At 40.2% G+C, this 16,547-nt stretch overlaps 1 protein-coding gene across 7 annotated transcripts in view; it reads left to right on the top strand.

Moving 5' to 3' along the window:
• itpr2 (inositol 1,4,5-trisphosphate receptor, type 2) overlaps positions 1-16,547 on the top strand; it is a 64,242-nt gene that overhangs the window by 9,304 nt on the left and 38,391 nt on the right. For 5 of the 7 annotated variants that reach the window (XM_075469580.1, XM_075469579.1, XM_075469578.1 and 2 more), the window contains 29 exons: positions 413-508; positions 800-844; positions 2,184-2,335; positions 2,759-2,858; positions 2,960-3,120; positions 3,205-3,346; positions 3,551-3,709; positions 5,915-6,087; positions 7,338-7,457; positions 7,724-7,906; positions 8,058-8,309; positions 8,587-8,734; positions 9,243-9,390; positions 9,880-10,067; positions 10,169-10,292; positions 10,414-10,471; positions 10,580-10,745; positions 10,994-11,161; positions 12,274-12,360; positions 12,449-12,574; positions 12,688-12,810; positions 12,960-13,160; positions 13,363-13,614; positions 13,728-13,853; positions 14,034-14,162; positions 14,361-14,481; positions 14,757-14,938; positions 15,521-15,663; positions 16,234-16,342. In XM_075469580.1, the coding sequence (XP_075325695.1) occupies positions 413-508; positions 800-844; positions 2,184-2,335; positions 2,759-2,858; positions 2,960-3,120; positions 3,205-3,346; positions 3,551-3,709; positions 5,915-6,087; positions 7,338-7,457; positions 7,724-7,906; positions 8,058-8,309; positions 8,587-8,734; positions 9,243-9,390; positions 9,880-10,067; positions 10,169-10,292; positions 10,414-10,471; positions 10,580-10,745; positions 10,994-11,161; positions 12,274-12,360; positions 12,449-12,574; positions 12,688-12,810; positions 12,960-13,160; positions 13,363-13,614; positions 13,728-13,853; positions 14,034-14,162; positions 14,361-14,481; positions 14,757-14,938; positions 15,521-15,663; positions 16,234-16,342 (4,182 nt within the window). The remainder of the gene's footprint in view (positions 1-412; positions 509-799; positions 845-2,183; positions 2,336-2,758; positions 2,859-2,959; positions 3,121-3,204; positions 3,347-3,550; positions 3,710-5,914; positions 6,088-7,337; positions 7,458-7,723; positions 7,907-8,057; positions 8,310-8,586; positions 8,735-9,242; positions 9,391-9,879; positions 10,068-10,168; positions 10,293-10,413; positions 10,472-10,579; positions 10,746-10,993; positions 11,162-12,273; positions 12,361-12,448; positions 12,575-12,687; positions 12,811-12,959; positions 13,161-13,362; positions 13,615-13,727; positions 13,854-14,033; positions 14,163-14,360; positions 14,482-14,756; positions 14,939-15,520; positions 15,664-16,233; positions 16,343-16,547) is intronic. The other 2 variants (XM_075469582.1, XM_075469581.1) reach the window with 2 other exon arrangements.

The raw sequence follows: 16,547 nt of genomic DNA, 5'->3' as shown, positions 1-16,547 counted from the left end.
TCAACCATACTGATACTTACCATATCAGTTGCTAACATGTTGTGCCAATATGACATAATGTTGATGTATCAAGTGCTTACAAATCAAGACTTGCACCTCTGCTTCTTTTGGTGTGTTATTTTATTATCTCTTTGCCAGCAAACATATTCACGACAGAACGTTCTTGATCTGCTTTAAAATCAACTTTCCCTTTTTGTTTGAATAGATGCAGAATGTAAATGCATGTGCAGTGTTGTAATTTCTCTAAAGAGATCAACTGTGAATAGTGTAATAAAAGTCTCCACTAAAGTCTCCACTAGCCACTAGTGGGAGGCTAACACAGACTGACTGTCATGGAAAAATGTAGAAAAGGCCTGCTGGAGAGAGATGCTTCCTCATGTATAAAGCTCCTTGTTTTGTGCTTTGATGGCAGGTCGTGCACTACGACCCCTGCAGGGGCGGAGCCGGCCAGTGGAATAGTCTCTTTCGGTTCAAACACTTGGCGACTGGAAATTATCTCGCTGCTGAGGTGAGACTCACAACTCGGTTTGGGTCCATTTCTGTTTTCACCTGATAGTGGTTGTTAGTTTGATAACACGGTACTTTAAAACAGCAGCTCACATGAGCTATCATATTGTGTTATTTTAGAGTCACTACTTTTCACAGTTGAAGAGGGTTTTTGATGATGTGCTGTAGGTGGCAGTGTTCCCATTGTTATCCCTGCTATCAGCCTTTCTTGGCAGTTTGGTAGTGATAGCAGCAGGACTAACATCAGAGCTCTGAAGGATCTAAGGCGACTGACTGCTTAATTTCTCTGTAGGTGAACCCTGAATTCAAAGACAACACAGTGGAGTCCAAAGGAGAGGTGAGCCAGTCAAACAAGTACATTTTCCAAGCACCTGACCTCAAACGGATGCATGATCTTGATCATTAGAATTTAAGGCATTGTCAGCATTAAGAAGGGCTCTTCTTAAACCATAAATTGGTTGGTTGGTTTGTATTTGACTAAGAAGAAATTCATTAATGAGCAATATTGAAAAATGGTGTAATCGTTATTGTTTAAGTGGAAACTGTATTTAAAAATTCAAGGCCTTCTCTGTATCCTCATCCTTTCGTTATGCAATACCACCAGTTCAGTTCTCACACTCGGCACTCCCCACTGACTTCTCTAGACACATATATACACACACACACACACAGAGACACAAACTCTGCCAAACTCTGAATCTAAATCCAGACGTTTCTTTCAGCTCGTAGCTGCCTGGCACATTTGTATTCTGGCAAGGCAGGAGACCCACACACGAGCTCTCAGCCTTGCACACTTTCTCATGCACATGCTGAATTTCAGACACACAGGGGGCTCCTTACATAACGTCTGGATGTGGGGGGGTGCCCTGAGAGAGGGGATGGAGGGGTGGCAGACGTGCTGTCTGCTCTGCTCCACTCTCCTGTGCTAAGCTGGTGGGGTGAGTCACCAGCGGAGGGGGGCAGGGCAGTGGGAGGATGGAGAAGCTGAGGCATGGAGGCGGCTCTGGGGAGCTTCCCATTGACATGCAGAGAACAGTGGGAGAAATTAACCCTCGCTGCTATCAGATGCATCTGCACACTGCAGCATCCCATGTAACTGCAGTTTCTACGCAAGGCACAGAAAAATCATTGCTCTCTGCCTACACGGCTGTGTAATTTGATATCTCATTAGTGTAAGAAGCTGTGACAGGAGTTTGGCTCACATCTGGCTGTCCTTTATCACACTGCAGTGTCAGTATTTATTATAAGTAGAACTAATTTGCTATAATTTAAGCACAGAAAGATGAGGCAACCTGACACTGAGCATATGTGCTCAATGTTTGGGTCTTATAGATTTATTGTTAAATTAACAGTGGCTGAATTTTTAGGATATAGTTTGGTATGTATCAATTATGGGAAGTGTGGGAGTGCAATCTAAAAGTGTTTCCCTGAGGTATTTATTATTATTATTTGTAATAAGACTTTTAAAGTTTGGTTAAACAACACTCTTGTGTGACCAAGCTATACAAACGTCTTTCTTGCATAGATTTGAATGTGCTGTGAACATCTAGTGTTATGTGCTGTTTGTTTAAGCATAGGCACAAAAGAACTGAATGGATATAGTTAAACAGCTGAGTTGTAGCCATCTTAGCTTTTTCAGATGTAGACACCAGCTACTGTTTGTGTGTGTGCTGCAGAATGAGACGGATACTGTGTACTCCAAGAGGAAGCGTCTCGCAGCAGAGAAGATTGCTTTCACCCTGGTTTCTGTTCCCCATGGGAACGATATTGCCTCACTGTTTGAGCTGGACGCTACCACCCTGCAGCGGGCTGACTGTCTTGTGCCCAGGTCGGTCTCTCACATGGGGGTTACACGAACACATCAAAGTAGCCTCTGCTGCAGTTTTATCCAGAGGGGAATTTTCACTTTTCTTTACTCTTTTCCAAAACTATGCCATTAAGGTGGGATAAAAACACAAAAAAGGACTTCAACCCAGTGATTTCTCTTCATTGGTGTCATTGGGACTGACAGAAACCTTTCCAAAATGAGAAAAATCGAGTAATTACAAGTCAACCAGAGCAGGACTTTTACTAACTGTAACTTACAAAATTCAGTGTACATCCATGGAACAGTCGTCATTCCTAAAGCTAGAAATATTATAAGAATTCATATCTGGCTAGTTGACTTGCAAGGATGTAAAATTTTTGGTTTAGTAACATGATCAGGTCAATATCAAGTCACATTTCCTATTTTCAATAACTTATTTCTTAGAAACTCCTATGTGAGACTCAGGCACCTGTGCACCAACACCTGGGTGACCAGCACTAACATCCCCATCGATACAGAAGAGGAGCGTCCCGTTATGCTCAAGGTCTCCACATATGGACACGCACACACACACATATCCATACATACACAAGTTGAATGTACAGTGATGCTTTATTTTCACATTTCTTTTGGTTGTCATGTTAGATCGGCACCTGTTCCACTAAGGAGGACAAAGAGGCTTTTGCCATTGTGTCTGTTCCTCTATCTGAGGTCAGAGACTTGGACTTTGCTAATGACGCCAGCAAGGTCTTGGAGTCTACTGTGAGGAAACTTCAGTACGGCAACATTGCTCAGAATGAGAGGAGGTACAGAGACTTCAGGACGATGACATGGTTGGCATTGTATATGAATCATACTTGGTGATTTTAAGTTTCTTTTTTTGCCCACAGATTTGTGACTAAGCTTCTGGAAGACCTGGTTTTCTTTGTGTGTGTGGTGCCAAACAATGGACAGGATGTTCTCTCTGTGGTCATCTCTACACCTAACCGTGAAAGGCAGAAACTCATGAGGGAACAAAACATCCTCGCCCAGGTCAGCACAATTAAAAAGCCTCGCATGAAAATACTCTTTGATCTGAAGTGTAACAGTGCAACATGATAATAGAAAGCCAACAGATTTTACATTTGCAGTGACAAGCAATTAGCTTTAAGAAGTAGATTTCTCTAAGAATTTTCTTGGTGTAGTTTGATATTTGGCTGTGTCTTAATCAAAGCATGTGGGTTTCTGTTCCTCCAGATATTTGGCATCCTGAAGGCTCCATTTGCAGATAATGTTGATGGTCCGATGCTGAGGTTGGAAGATTTGGGTGACCAGCGCTATGCTCACTTCAAGTACATGTTGAGACTCTGCTACAGGGTGCTACGACACTCCCAACAGGACTATCGCAAGAACCAGGTATAACATGAGGCTTTACACAGTTCCAGTAGGCTACAGGGCTAAGTGAGACCCATTAACATTTCATTTAAGGTCATTTAGGATAAAGCTGATGCCTACATAGTCTTAGCCATAAATACAGTGTAATGTAATGCATTATTGTTAAATTTGTAAAGTGAAAATCAGCAGGGTGACCAGTTGGAACCAGATTGGGTTTCTTCTATAACTATAGTACTCCTACTCGTATAGACACAAGTTTCCCATGTGATAACATGCACTGGCAGAAATGAAAAGACAACTATCGTCATAACATGTAAGCTAATGTAGTTTCAATGTCAGTAACTTATTGCCTACAAGCTGGCAACACGGTGAACGGTCTATTGTTGCTGATGTGAGATCAACATGATCGTGTATTTTTGCTGAGAATTGGCTTTCCTTATGTGTATCTCATGCTTGAAAATGGATAACACTCCAAAACTGCATGTAACGCAGCCTGTGTGCACCCTATGATCTGTTAACATAGGAGTGAAACTCGTGACGTTCTGCACACGCAATATAGGCAAGGCAACGCAATTTTATTTGTAGAGCACAATTCGTACACAAGGTAATTCAAAGTGCTTTACAGCTACATAAAATCACAAGAAGGCAATAAAATCATTAAAAAAAAAAACATAAAAAAATAATCATTAATAAATTAATTTAAAAGTTAAGAGTGCAGATAAAATACTTTCAGGTGTCATATGCACAGCTAAATAGAACTGTTTTCAGCCTGGATTTAAACATTGTCAGAGTTGAGGTCTGTCTCACATCTTCTGGAAGATTGTTCCAGATTTTAGGAGCATAAAACTGAAACGCAGCCTCACCTTGTTTAGTCCTGACTCTGGGCACCAGCAGGAGACCCCTCCCTGAGGTGCTCAGAGCCCGAGTTGGTTCATATGGCTCTAACATGTCAAAGATGTACTTTGGCGCTAGACCATGAAGAGACTTGTACACAAGCAGAGCTGTTTTAAAGTCTATTCTCTGAGCGACAGGAAGCCAGTGCAGAGACCTGAGCACTGGACTAATATGGTCGTATTTCCTGGTTCTAGTCAGGCCTCGAGCAGCAGCATTCTGGATGTACTGCAGCTGTCTTACAGCCCGTTTAGAGAGCCCAGTGAGCAGGCCATTACAGTAGTCTAACCTGCTGGAGAGAAACGCATGGATTAATCTTTCTAAGTCTGGTTTAGACACTATTCCTTTGATTCTGGCAAAGTTTTTTAAATTGTAAAAAGCTGCTGATGTTACTGATTTAATGTGGCTGTTAAAATTCAGGTCTGAGTCCAATATTACCCCAAGATTTCCAACTTGATAGTTAGGTTTTAGAGGGAGTGTCTCGAGGTGACTGATAACACTTTCTCTTTGTTTCTGTGGGCCACAGACAATAATTTCAGTTTTGTCTGAGTTTAGCTGGAGAAAATTGTTTTGCATCCACACACTGATCTGTTCGATGCAGTGACACAATGTATCTACAGGCCCGTGTTCTCCTGCCGTCAGTGACACGTAGATCTAAGTGTCATCTGCATAGTTGTGGTAGGACACATTATAGCTGCGTATTAGCTGGCCTAATGGAAGCATGTACAGATTGAACAATACGGGTCCCAGGATTGACCCCTGGGGAACCCCACAGGTCATAGCCATTTGGCCATATAAACGCCATGCAGTTGGTGTGTAGCTGGCCTGACCTCTGTAGTTTCTGCCCCTTTGATGTAACAGTCAAGATGCCAAACTCGTCCCAGGTCATTGTTTATCCAACTTTAAAAAAACTTACAATCTATGGGGACATACAGCACACCATTGCACCCTAACTACCTCTTGTGGCCACAGTGTGACTGTTTACTTTTCTCAGTTTCATGAAATAAAAGATATATTTAAGGTTGTTCAGAGATGAGATAGCGTTCAACCATACGTGGGTTTTATATGTTTTAAGTGTGTTTTTGAAAGCTAAACTGTTAATCAGTTCGTTCATAATGTTTAGATTAATGGATATATTGAGACTCCATAGTCTTGATGAAAATAAACTCAGATTATAGATCTTGAATGACTACAAATGGCTTTTAAATTAAGATAAAAGTATAATAACCAGGATGTGAAGAATAATTGTACTTTTTTTTTTTCATTCCATTTTTTTAACTCAAATTCGACACCATGTACAGCAGAAGTGCTAATAAACATATATTTCTTTTGTAGGAATACATAGCCAAAAAATTCTCAATCATGCAGGCTCAAATTGGGTATGAGATTCTGGCAGAGGACACAATTACTGCCCTGTTGCACAACAACCGCAAGCTGTTGGAAAAGCACATCACAGCCAAAGAGATCGAGACCTTTGTCAACCTGCTGAGGCGCAACAGAGAACCCAGGTCAGGCATCCACACCACCCAAATAATAGATCACTTTTTTTTTTTTCTTCATCAATGTTACGTCACTTTGTAGCTTTATTTCAAAGTGTTCCATTAAAACGCAATAAACATACAACCCAACTGCAAAGAAGTTGAGACGTTGGGTACAATGTAAATAAGAATGACATGCAAATGATTTTCAAATCTCACAAATCAAAGTTTTATTCACATCAGAACACAAAATGTATCAAATGTGAAAAGTGAGACATTTCACTGGTTCATGAAGAATGTAAGCTTATTTTGAATTTGAAGGCAGCAACACATCTCAAAGAAGTTCAGGCGGGGCCATGAAGATCATGGCCATACAATATTGATCATCAGCTGCATCCTTTGTGCCAAGAGATGATTACAGATTCTTTTGATTATAGTATGTCCCGTAGATCATGGAATATTCAGAGTCTTAGCATTTTTACGTTGAGGAAGATTACTGTCTGAAAATTGTGGAGTAATTTCAGATTGTTGAACCACTGCCCATCTTCACTGCCTCTCTAAGGGAATCTGCCTCTCCTTTTAAATGCCCAGTCATGTTGCTGACCTGTTTCAATTCAATTCAAAATGTATTTATGTAGCACATTAAAACAACCTCAACTGACCAAAGTGCTTCACAATAGCAACTGCATCACATATTAAGAAAGTCATCTATAGAATAGCAATAAGAATAACTGCATCACAGATTAAATAAAAGTTGTTATAAAATTAGCAATAAAATAACAATAAAAGTAGCAAGCCAAGGTAAAGTCCATTTCAGCTAGTGGAAAGCCAGAGAAAAGAGATATGTTTTCAATCTGGATTTGAACTGACCTAAAGACTGAGAGGACCTGACGGACAAAGGGAGGCTGTTCCACAGTCTGGGTGCTGCCACAGAGAAGGCTCTATCACCTTGCCAATATATCTAATTAGTTGCAAAATGTTCCTCCAGGTATTTCTTCATGGTGCTACTTATTTTTTCCAGCCTTTTGTTGCTCCTGTCCTAACTTTTTTTTTTTTTAAAGACCTGTTGCTGCCGTCCAATTAAAGATAAGCTAATATTTTTTTTTATCAAATAGTGAAATGTCTCTATTTGTAATAATATTTCGATACATGAGATTTGTAACTGAATGCATTCAGTTTTATTTAGCTTTTATTCAGCATTCCAGCTTTTTGGGGTTGGGTTTTTCTAAAAGCTTTGTGTGTTTAAACATGATTAATTCATGTCTTGTCTGCTTTCTCAGATTCCTGGATTATCTGTCTGATCTCTGTGTGTCCAACAAGACTGCCATTCCAGTCACACAGGAGCTTATCTGTAAATTTATGCTGAACCCTACCAACGCAGATATCCTCATCCAGACCAAGTGAGTCACACCCCTGTGCTATCTATATTTTAAATGTGTTGACATATTTCAGTGGATTTTTTAAAAAACATGTTTAAACCTGCACACGCTCTCCACAGCAGTGCTGTTTCCTGTAGTGTGTCTGCTTCTTGTGAAATGAACATTTCCTGCAGCAGCTCTATATCACAGTGATATATGTGTATTTTTAAACATTTTTTTTCTCTTTTTGTAACTAATGGCTTTATGGCACCCGCTCACCCTTTCCCTCCACCCTGACTCTCCACTAGATTAATCTCCAACATGGACACTGCACTGGATTCCTCTCTAATGCAGGAGGATGTTGAGGAGGAAGAGGTTTGGCTCTACTGGATTGACAGCCACAAGGAGCCTCATGGCAAATCCATCCGCCACCTGGCCCAGGATGCTAAGGGCAACCACAAGATGGATGCAGATACTGTCACCTACTACAGGTTTTTTTTTTTTTTTTTTTTTTTTTAGCTCTCTCAATGTTTAATTCTTGATCCCACAGTAAAACAAAAATAGCAGAAATAAATAAAATATGAGCCAACATGTCCCACTTCTTCTTCTCCTTTCTTTCCATGGCCCTAAACTCCTCTGCAGGTATCAGCTAAACTTGTTCGCCAAAATGTGTCTGGACCGTCAGTACCTAGCCATCAACCAGATCTCCAGTCAGCTACCTGTGGATCTGATCCTGCGCTGCATGTTTGATGATTGCCTGCCCTACAACCTCAGAGCCTCCTTCTGTCGCCTCATGCTGCATATGCACGTGGACCGTGACCCACAGGAGTCTGTGGTTCCTGTGCGCTATGCCCGCCTCTGGACTGAGATCCCATCCAAGATCACCATCAATGAGTAAGCATCTTCTTGTGAGATTGGACTTGTATCTGACTTGTATTGAACTTAAACTCAATGGACTTGTATTGAACTTGTTTACTTTGTCTTTAAAGCACTATGAAATTACTGTTGTATATTTATTCCTTCTTAAGGAGAAGAAAGAACAAGTTATACAGTTGTATACATATGTTATTACTCTATTGGAGCTATATTAATAAATAGAATTTAAGTGAATTAACTGCATTGTGAGTCATTTAATGAGTCATGACTTGTGGGTCTTGGTTGATTTGCACAGGTTTGAATATGAGTCAACTGACAGCTCAAGAGAGGAGATGAAGAGGAAGTTTGCTCCCACTATGGAGTTTGTTGAGGAATATCTTAAAGACGTGGTCAGCAAGCGTTTTCCTTTTGGGGATACAGATAAGAATGAACTCACACTAGAGGTAAAAAAAAAAAAAAAAAGGTTATATTGGTCGGGTTTGGGAATCTCAGTTTTAACATATTCATCAGGTCACAAAGATTTGACTGTTATTATTTTTGCTTGATCATCTGTATTGACACAGTTGGATGAAACTAACAGAAATATCATATTTCCATCTCAACGTTTACGTCCGTTTCCACTCCTAAAGGTTAGATTGTGGTTTTAAACCACGTGAAAAAAGATTGCTCAAAAACTTGGAAGAGGTGTTGTAGCAAAAAGGTGGCAGTTACAGGTGTTGATACCATCCATCTAAAGCTTAATTAATCAAACAGAAAAGACTGTAACTTTTCTGATATGTTCCCATTAACATTGCCACTCAATAGCTTTTCTTCTTTTTGATACGATATAGTTGCTTTAAAACTGGTATTAGGCTTGTTCTGCATGACACTAGATTTACATGATCATGACACCCTTTGTCTGGGCTCTGTTTTTAGATGATAAAATTTTCCTGTCTCATTTCTGTTCTCCAGGTGGTGAATCTAGCACGAAATCTGGTTTACTTTGGCTTTTATAGCTTCAGTGAACTGCTGCGTCTCACACGCACCTTGCTGGCCATCCTGGATATCGTGCAGCAGCCGCTCACCTTCAGGAATAAGCTGAGCAAAAGTCTGGAGTCCGGTCAGTGCATTTACAGAGTTGCAAAGCTTTATTTGTGCCTTATTTATGTTTCAAAGGGTGTAAATTATATGAGGGGCTGGAGAGAGCCCACCGTCTGTTAGGTTCCTAGATGGAAGATATGGAAGCAGCTATTAGATGTTTGCAAGAACGAGGCTATGCACAGAACTATTAAAGATAAATTAATCTGTGATTATCTTTGTTGTATATTCATTCTTTTTTTTCTTTTTCTATTTCATTAAGAAGACAAAGCACAGAGTAACAGTAATTTAAGACTTACAAAATTACTTTCTACAGACTGGAGACAGAAAGAATAAATCTGCTCCTGGATCACAAATTGATTAAAAAAAGAAAGAAAAAAGGCCTTTTTAATGTAGCCTTGTTTCTCTTTGTTCAGAAAGCTTTCTGCACCCTCAAGCATTTAATTTGCCATTTGTTTTGCCTTGCACACATGCACAATGACGGAGATTTGAAGATTATTGTTATCTTCAGGCAACAATGTCCTGCGAACGATTCATGGTGTCGGAGAACTGATGACTCAGATGGTGATGAGCCGAGGTGTGCCCCACAACCTGCCTGACACTCCTCCCTCTGTGCGTTATGGGAAAGGCCACTTCCTGCCAGACAATGAGGATGTAATGGTGATGGACACCAAGCTAAAGATCATTGAAATCCTGCAAGTAAGCACCACTGCTGGATGATGGGTTAGATCTGTATGATCTGTTTGACTTCAGTATTTCAATGTTTTTTTTTTTTTTTGTTCTTTCCGTGACCCCGTCAGTTCATCCTGAGTGTGAGGTTGGATTACAGGATCACATACTTATTGTCCATCTACAAGAAAGAGTTTGGGGACAAGACCATACCTGAGAGCTCTGTCTCTTTGGCTGAAATGCCCATAGTCACACGTGAGACTATTTTTCTCTCATCACGCAAATTATGAAGACTTATTTTAATATAACTAGCTGTTGTTTTATTCCAGCCTTCTACTCTTAAATTACCTCTTCTTTTTTTTTTTCTTTTCTTTAGCTTCTGAACCAGACATAGACGAGATTGCAGCCAAAGCAGAGAGCATGTTTGCAGGAAGGTAGGTGACCATGTGCTTGTTTATTGACTCCACGTGCTTTAAAACCCTTTCAAACATTCACCTAAAGAAACTTAAAAGATGCACACCATTGCACTGCACCCATTACAGCTCTGAATTAAGTGCTGTGGAGCTGGACGATGAGGGTGGCCGGACATTTTTGAGGGTTCTCGTCCATCTCATCATGCAAGATTACCCACCGCTGGTTTCTGGATCACTGCAGCTCATCTTCAAACATTTCAGTCAGAGAGCTGAGGTGCTGCAGGCCTTCAAACAGGTACCGACACAGTAGATACACCATCTGAATGTGACTGTGGCTTGAGGCAGTTTCAGGGTAAAGGGGTTTATATCCTGGCTGCTGTAATTTGGATCAGGTGGGTTCTATAAAGCGCATACAGATGCTGTTGTTAAAATAGTTTTTCACTTCAGCTGAACATTTCACAACTGACTTTCTAAAGTTGTATACAGATTTCTTGTATAGAGATTATCTTTCACATGGAGTTGATATTTAATATTGTTTTTCAGGTCCAGCTCCTAGTGTCCGAGCAGGATGTAGAGAACTACAAGCAGATCAAGGCAGACCTGGACCAGCTGCGTCTGACTGTTGAGAAGTCGGAGCTGTGGGTGGAGAAGAGTGGAGTCTACAACAGTGAAGAGGTGGGGGTAAGGCATGACAAAGAAGCGAACATGGAGGTGATGTACCAACATTTAACTTTGCAGCTTCCCGCTGAGCACTAGACTCGCTGTCAATACTGAGGCTGTGTCACAGCAATGCTCAATACGTCTTTACTAAGTTTAACCCCTTTTTTAAACAAAAATGTCTCTTTACACAAGCACTCTGCAACAGTGGAGAGAAAATAAATCCTTTTAAATGCCATCTACCTTGGACAGTTATAATGATTTGACACAATAAGAGAAAAAAACTATGGGTAGCTCCTCAGAACTTCTAAATGCTTAACATAAGCTGGTCAAACCTCAGCATTTGCACTTTTCTATTAAAGTAATTTAATTTATTATGTCTTGTAAGGGTAGGGATCAGATGGGATCAGATGGCTCTAGGTTTAAAGACTTGCATCAGTTGATGAATATATGTTGAAAAGGAAAATGTTATTAATGAATATCTATGTGTATATATTATGGTGAGCTTGACTGTACAATCTTTGAAATGTGTCCTCCCAGTATTGGTATTACAAGCCTGTGTTGTTTCCTCCTTTAGCAGCAGCCACTTGGATCACTGAGTTCAGTAAAGCTGTATAACGAATGCAGGAAATATCAAATCTGTGTCATCCACACATACAGATTTGATCCTTTTATTAGAAGTTGTATTTTTGGTTTCCATTTAATTCTATAAGCACTGGAAATAATGTTGAAACTACAACTAGGCAACATGTAGAAGTCTTTTTGACCAAATCTGATCAAATTTTCACTTTGACAGCTATACATCTCTTAGAGATCTATTCCACTTTTATTCTGCTGCTCTGTTAATGACTTTTTTTGTGTTTATTGGTCAAAGCTGATGTAATGTACCAAGCAAGCAATCGTTTGCTCTGTGCTTTCCATTGCATAGCATTGTATTATTTAGAGGATATTTTTTTTATCCAAAGCAGTAGAGGAACATCTTTAAGGTAATATGAGGTTCAGTATAACATCTTACGGGTGATAGTTTACCTCTCTCCTCACTTCAGTGCCTGGTAATTGCAGAGAGCACATTGAGGTTCTTGCATTTTGGAGAACTGTGGCGATGTAGTTACAATTTCTAGGTGGATATGGATAGTAACTACATTATTTTTTATACATACTACCAGGAGGTGATTCTGAGTCCAATGCAGGATGGGGCTAGCAAACCTCAGATTGACAGTAACAAGGCCAACAACTATAACATTGTCAAAGAGGTGAGCAACTGATCTTCGAATACTATCCTAACAACATGCCCTTTTCACATTTTTGTGACTAGAAAAGATTTGTTTGTCTCATCTTTAGATCCTGCAGCGCCTCAGTAAGCTGTGTTATCCGAGTAAGAAGAGTCGTGTGCAGCAGCAGAGGCTCCTGAAGAACATGGGAGCCCATACTGTCGTGCTGGACCTGCTGCAGATTCCCTATGAGAAGGTGTGGAAAATAATAAGCAGCCCACCAAATAACCTATCCAGTTTGATTGAATTTATATGTAGCATGGTCTCTAATCATCTGTACGTCTTTTGGTTTCTGTTCTGTTCCCACAGACTGATGAGAAGATGAATGAGATCATGACTCTGGCACATACGTTTCTGCAGAACTTCTGCAGGGGAAACTCGCAGAATCAAGTTCTGCTACATAAACACCTGAACCTCTTCCTCACTCCTGGGGTATGTTGATGTGATCATGTTATATTTATTGTCTCTCTTTTCTGAACATGCAGAAGCTTCTACCAGCAGTTTTGATTTTCTTTCCTTAATATAATGCTTTGTAAAGTTTATCATCTCCCAAAGTAATCATAACTCCTATTTTTCACCAGTTACTGGAAGCTGAGACACTGCGTCACATCTTCATGAACAACTACCAGCTGTGCCATGAGATCAGTGATCGCGTGGTCCATCATTTTGTCCATTGTATTGAAACGCATGGAAGACATGTTCAGTACCTCAGGTTCTTACAAACCATAGTGAAAGCGGATGGGAAGTATGTGAAGAAATGTCAGGACAAAGTCATGACAGAGGTGAGAATTTTATTTTCATTTGACAGCGAGGAAAACAAAAGGAAAAATCATGTTCAATCACCAGAAAAGGTATTGAAAGTCCTCATGATGTTGCCCTAAATAACATGGGCAAGTCTCGTGAAGCTTTGACTGTTATTTTTAAGGAAAAATAAAAATAAATTCACACCGTTGTCAGTTAACTCGGCCATCTGTTTGTGTTCAGCTGGTGAACGGTGGTGAGGACGTGTTGGTGTTCTACAACGACCGCTCATCGTTCACAGTGCTGCGGGAGATGATGGGCTCAGAGCGGGAGCGCAGAGACGAAGATGGAGCTCTGGCATATCACAATACACTTGTGGAGCTGCTGGCTGCCTGCACTGAGGGAAAGAATGTCTATACTGAGCTGAAATGCAACTCTCTGCTACCACTCGATGACATTGTCAAAGTCGTCACTGATGTGCACTGTATACCAGAGGTAGTGGCCTGATTGTTTAACTAATGCATAAACTTGAGATAAAATTAATGGTGTTATTTATGTAAATGATGTAATTTGCAGATATTCAAACGTCTTATTCCTTTTTTCCTCAGGTGAAAACTGCCTATGTGAACTTTGTCAATCACTGCTACGTGGACACAGAGGTAGAAATGAAAGAGATCTACACCTCCTCCCATATCTGGACACTTTTTGACAACTTCCTGGTGGACATGGCTAGTGTAAGGCTCTGTCAGATTGTGAAGTCACACATGAACCACTATTTGTTTCCTAATGAGGCAGTGAATGTCGCAAGACGCATTTATCCTTACCTGTGTGCTCATGTACTGCACAGGCAACGAAAAATGATAAGTGTCATTTGGAGGTGAGCAGAGTGAGATCTTTTTCTTTTCATGTTTAAGGTGTGCAACTCGACCACAGACCGCAACCATGCAGATCTTCTCCTGGAGAAGTATGTGACGGAGACTGTGATGGCCATTGTTAAGGGTTTCTTCAGCTCACCTTTCTCTGTAAACCACTCCAACTTGCAGGTAATCGTCATCTCTGACAAGCAGATGAAATGCGCAGCAACTTTTAGCTGCTTTACAGTAAAATAATTTAAAAACAGGATAAATGTTCCCTATCAGGGACAAAATTGGAGCGTTCCTGATTGGCTTTTCGTTGCACTTGCACTTGCACTTGCACCCTTTAAGAAAATGCATCTCTTGCTTTTTCTTTTCTATACACAGACGAACCAGTCAATCTTCATCAAGCTGCTCCAGTCAGCTTTCAGAATCTACAACTGCATGTGGTTAAACTCAGCTCAGAAGGCCAATATTGAGAGCTGTATCAAAACATTGGCTGATGTCGGTGAGTCTCGCTACTCTGCTGTCCTTCAGGGCATTTAGATGCATTTGAAGTATATGTTTAAAACTTTGTTTGAATGTTGATTTTCCTGAATTAGTTTTGGTATTATTCATATACGGGACATCTTATTCAAAAATCATGTTTATCTCAGTAGATATTATGTATGTATATGACCACTTGAAGGCTTTACTTTATTTGGGTTAAAGTGACTTTGCTGTATTTGCTGTTCAAGTAGAAAATTAACCTTACCGTGACTTCTGTCTGTGTTCTTTCCTCAGCTAAGGCACGGGCCATAGCCATCCCAGTCGATCTGGACAGTCAGGTCAACACTCTGTCTCTCAAGGTCCACTGCAACATGGTGCAGCGGGCAGCTAAAGACTGGAGGATTTCTGCCCGCACACGGCCTCGCAAAGAGCAGCTGGGTGGCCCTGACTACAAAAACATTATTGAGAAACTACAGGTACGCTTTTTTTAAATGATATTTTAAATGATATGAAAGCTACCACTATGTAGTTGTGGTGGTAAGAGTAGGAGCAGTAGTAGGAGTGAAAAGGATGAGAATCACGAGGCGAATAAGAATAAAGTGTAACATTGTTAAGAAAAGTTCTTAACAAATAATAAAGGGCTTTATAAGAAGTAAAAAGGTAATTAGATGGATGTTCACAAAAACACAGTAATAAAGTGTGTGATAAATTTATTGGACATTGAAAAATGTTTTAAAAGAGGAGGGGTTTTTTTTGTTTTTGTTTTTTTTTTTGGAGGAGGGATTTGAAGCTACAAACTTGTTGTGCCTAACTTCAGTGGGCAAGGACTTCCAAATGACAGGGTTATAATAGGCTTGATGACAGTAGGCAACGTCTCACTATGTCTGACTTCCAATTTGCTTGTAAAGCTTTACATATTAACAAAGGCAATTTAGCATTTTAAAGTAGTAGTTTAGATATTTCGCTTTGGAGCGAGGTGGTGGAATGAGCCAAACGGAATTTTATTCCCATCCGTCTGCATGACTGTATTTTTCGGTGTCTCTCTCTGTGAGAAACAGGGAGTTGTGTCCTGTCTGGAGGAGCAGTTTAGTCCGAAGGTACAGGCAGAATTTTCTGTGTTGGTGGATGTTCTTCACAGCCCTGAACTGCTGTTCCCAGAGGATGCGCGCTTACGCTGTGAGAGGGGAGCCTTCATGTCCAAGTAAGTATCTGTCCGTAGCTATCTGCTGCACCATATAGGCAGGAAAAAACACATCTTCTTTTCTTGAAAACCTGGACATCAAAATTTAAAATGCTTATCTGCTTATAATAAAAGGACTTCACAGCACTTACTATTATTTTGTTTGCATTAAATATACGCTAAGTTAAAAACTGCCATAGTAAGGACATGCTTGTTAACTATAGAATCTTAATACTGCTATTGTTTTGTTTTTTTAGCTGGTTTATAGTCTGTAAAAATTTATGGTGACAAAACATAATTTTGAATGAGATGTTAGCAACAACACTGCATGAGGTTTTAGTTAAGCAGTGGTAAACGTGTTGAGGAAAAAAAATCATTAAGTAGTTTTCTACCAAATTTATATTTGAGTTAACCAACATTATTTCATGGGAAAAAAAGACGAATACATGATCAAGCCTCCAGGGCTACGGTCGTACTGCTGCTGCTCTTTAGGACGTCCGACCTGTGATGGTCGATAAAACATTGCTGCATTAGTTACTGTATTAATGGGAGGAACAACTATAAATTCTACTTTTCTCATCACTCTGCCAGACTAATCAAACACACCAAGAAACTTATGGAAAAAGAGGAAAAGCTGTGTATAAAGATTCTGCAGACCCTCAGAGAGATGCTGGACAAGAAGGAATGTTTTCAGGAATCTGTGAGTACTTGACTCTTAAAAAAAAATATGCTTAAAAAAATATGTTTTCATGTCTCCTGCATACAAAACATGTTAATTATGCAAAAGTTTGTAAAAGTCCACAGTGGATTTAGGCCTTTATGTGCCAGCAGTGCTGTACTCTCATCAGCAGTGCAGCGGAGTCCTTGTTTTCGGCCCAGAGCCCAGACTCCCCTCATCAGTATGC

Source organism: Odontesthes bonariensis, chromosome 7 (genome assembly GCF_027942865.1).
Source record: "Odontesthes bonariensis isolate fOdoBon6 chromosome 7, fOdoBon6.hap1, whole genome shotgun sequence".
Classification (NCBI taxonomy): domain Eukaryota; kingdom Metazoa; phylum Chordata; class Actinopteri; order Atheriniformes; family Atherinopsidae; genus Odontesthes; species Odontesthes bonariensis.
This window is presented reverse-complemented; position numbering and strand designations above follow the sequence as displayed.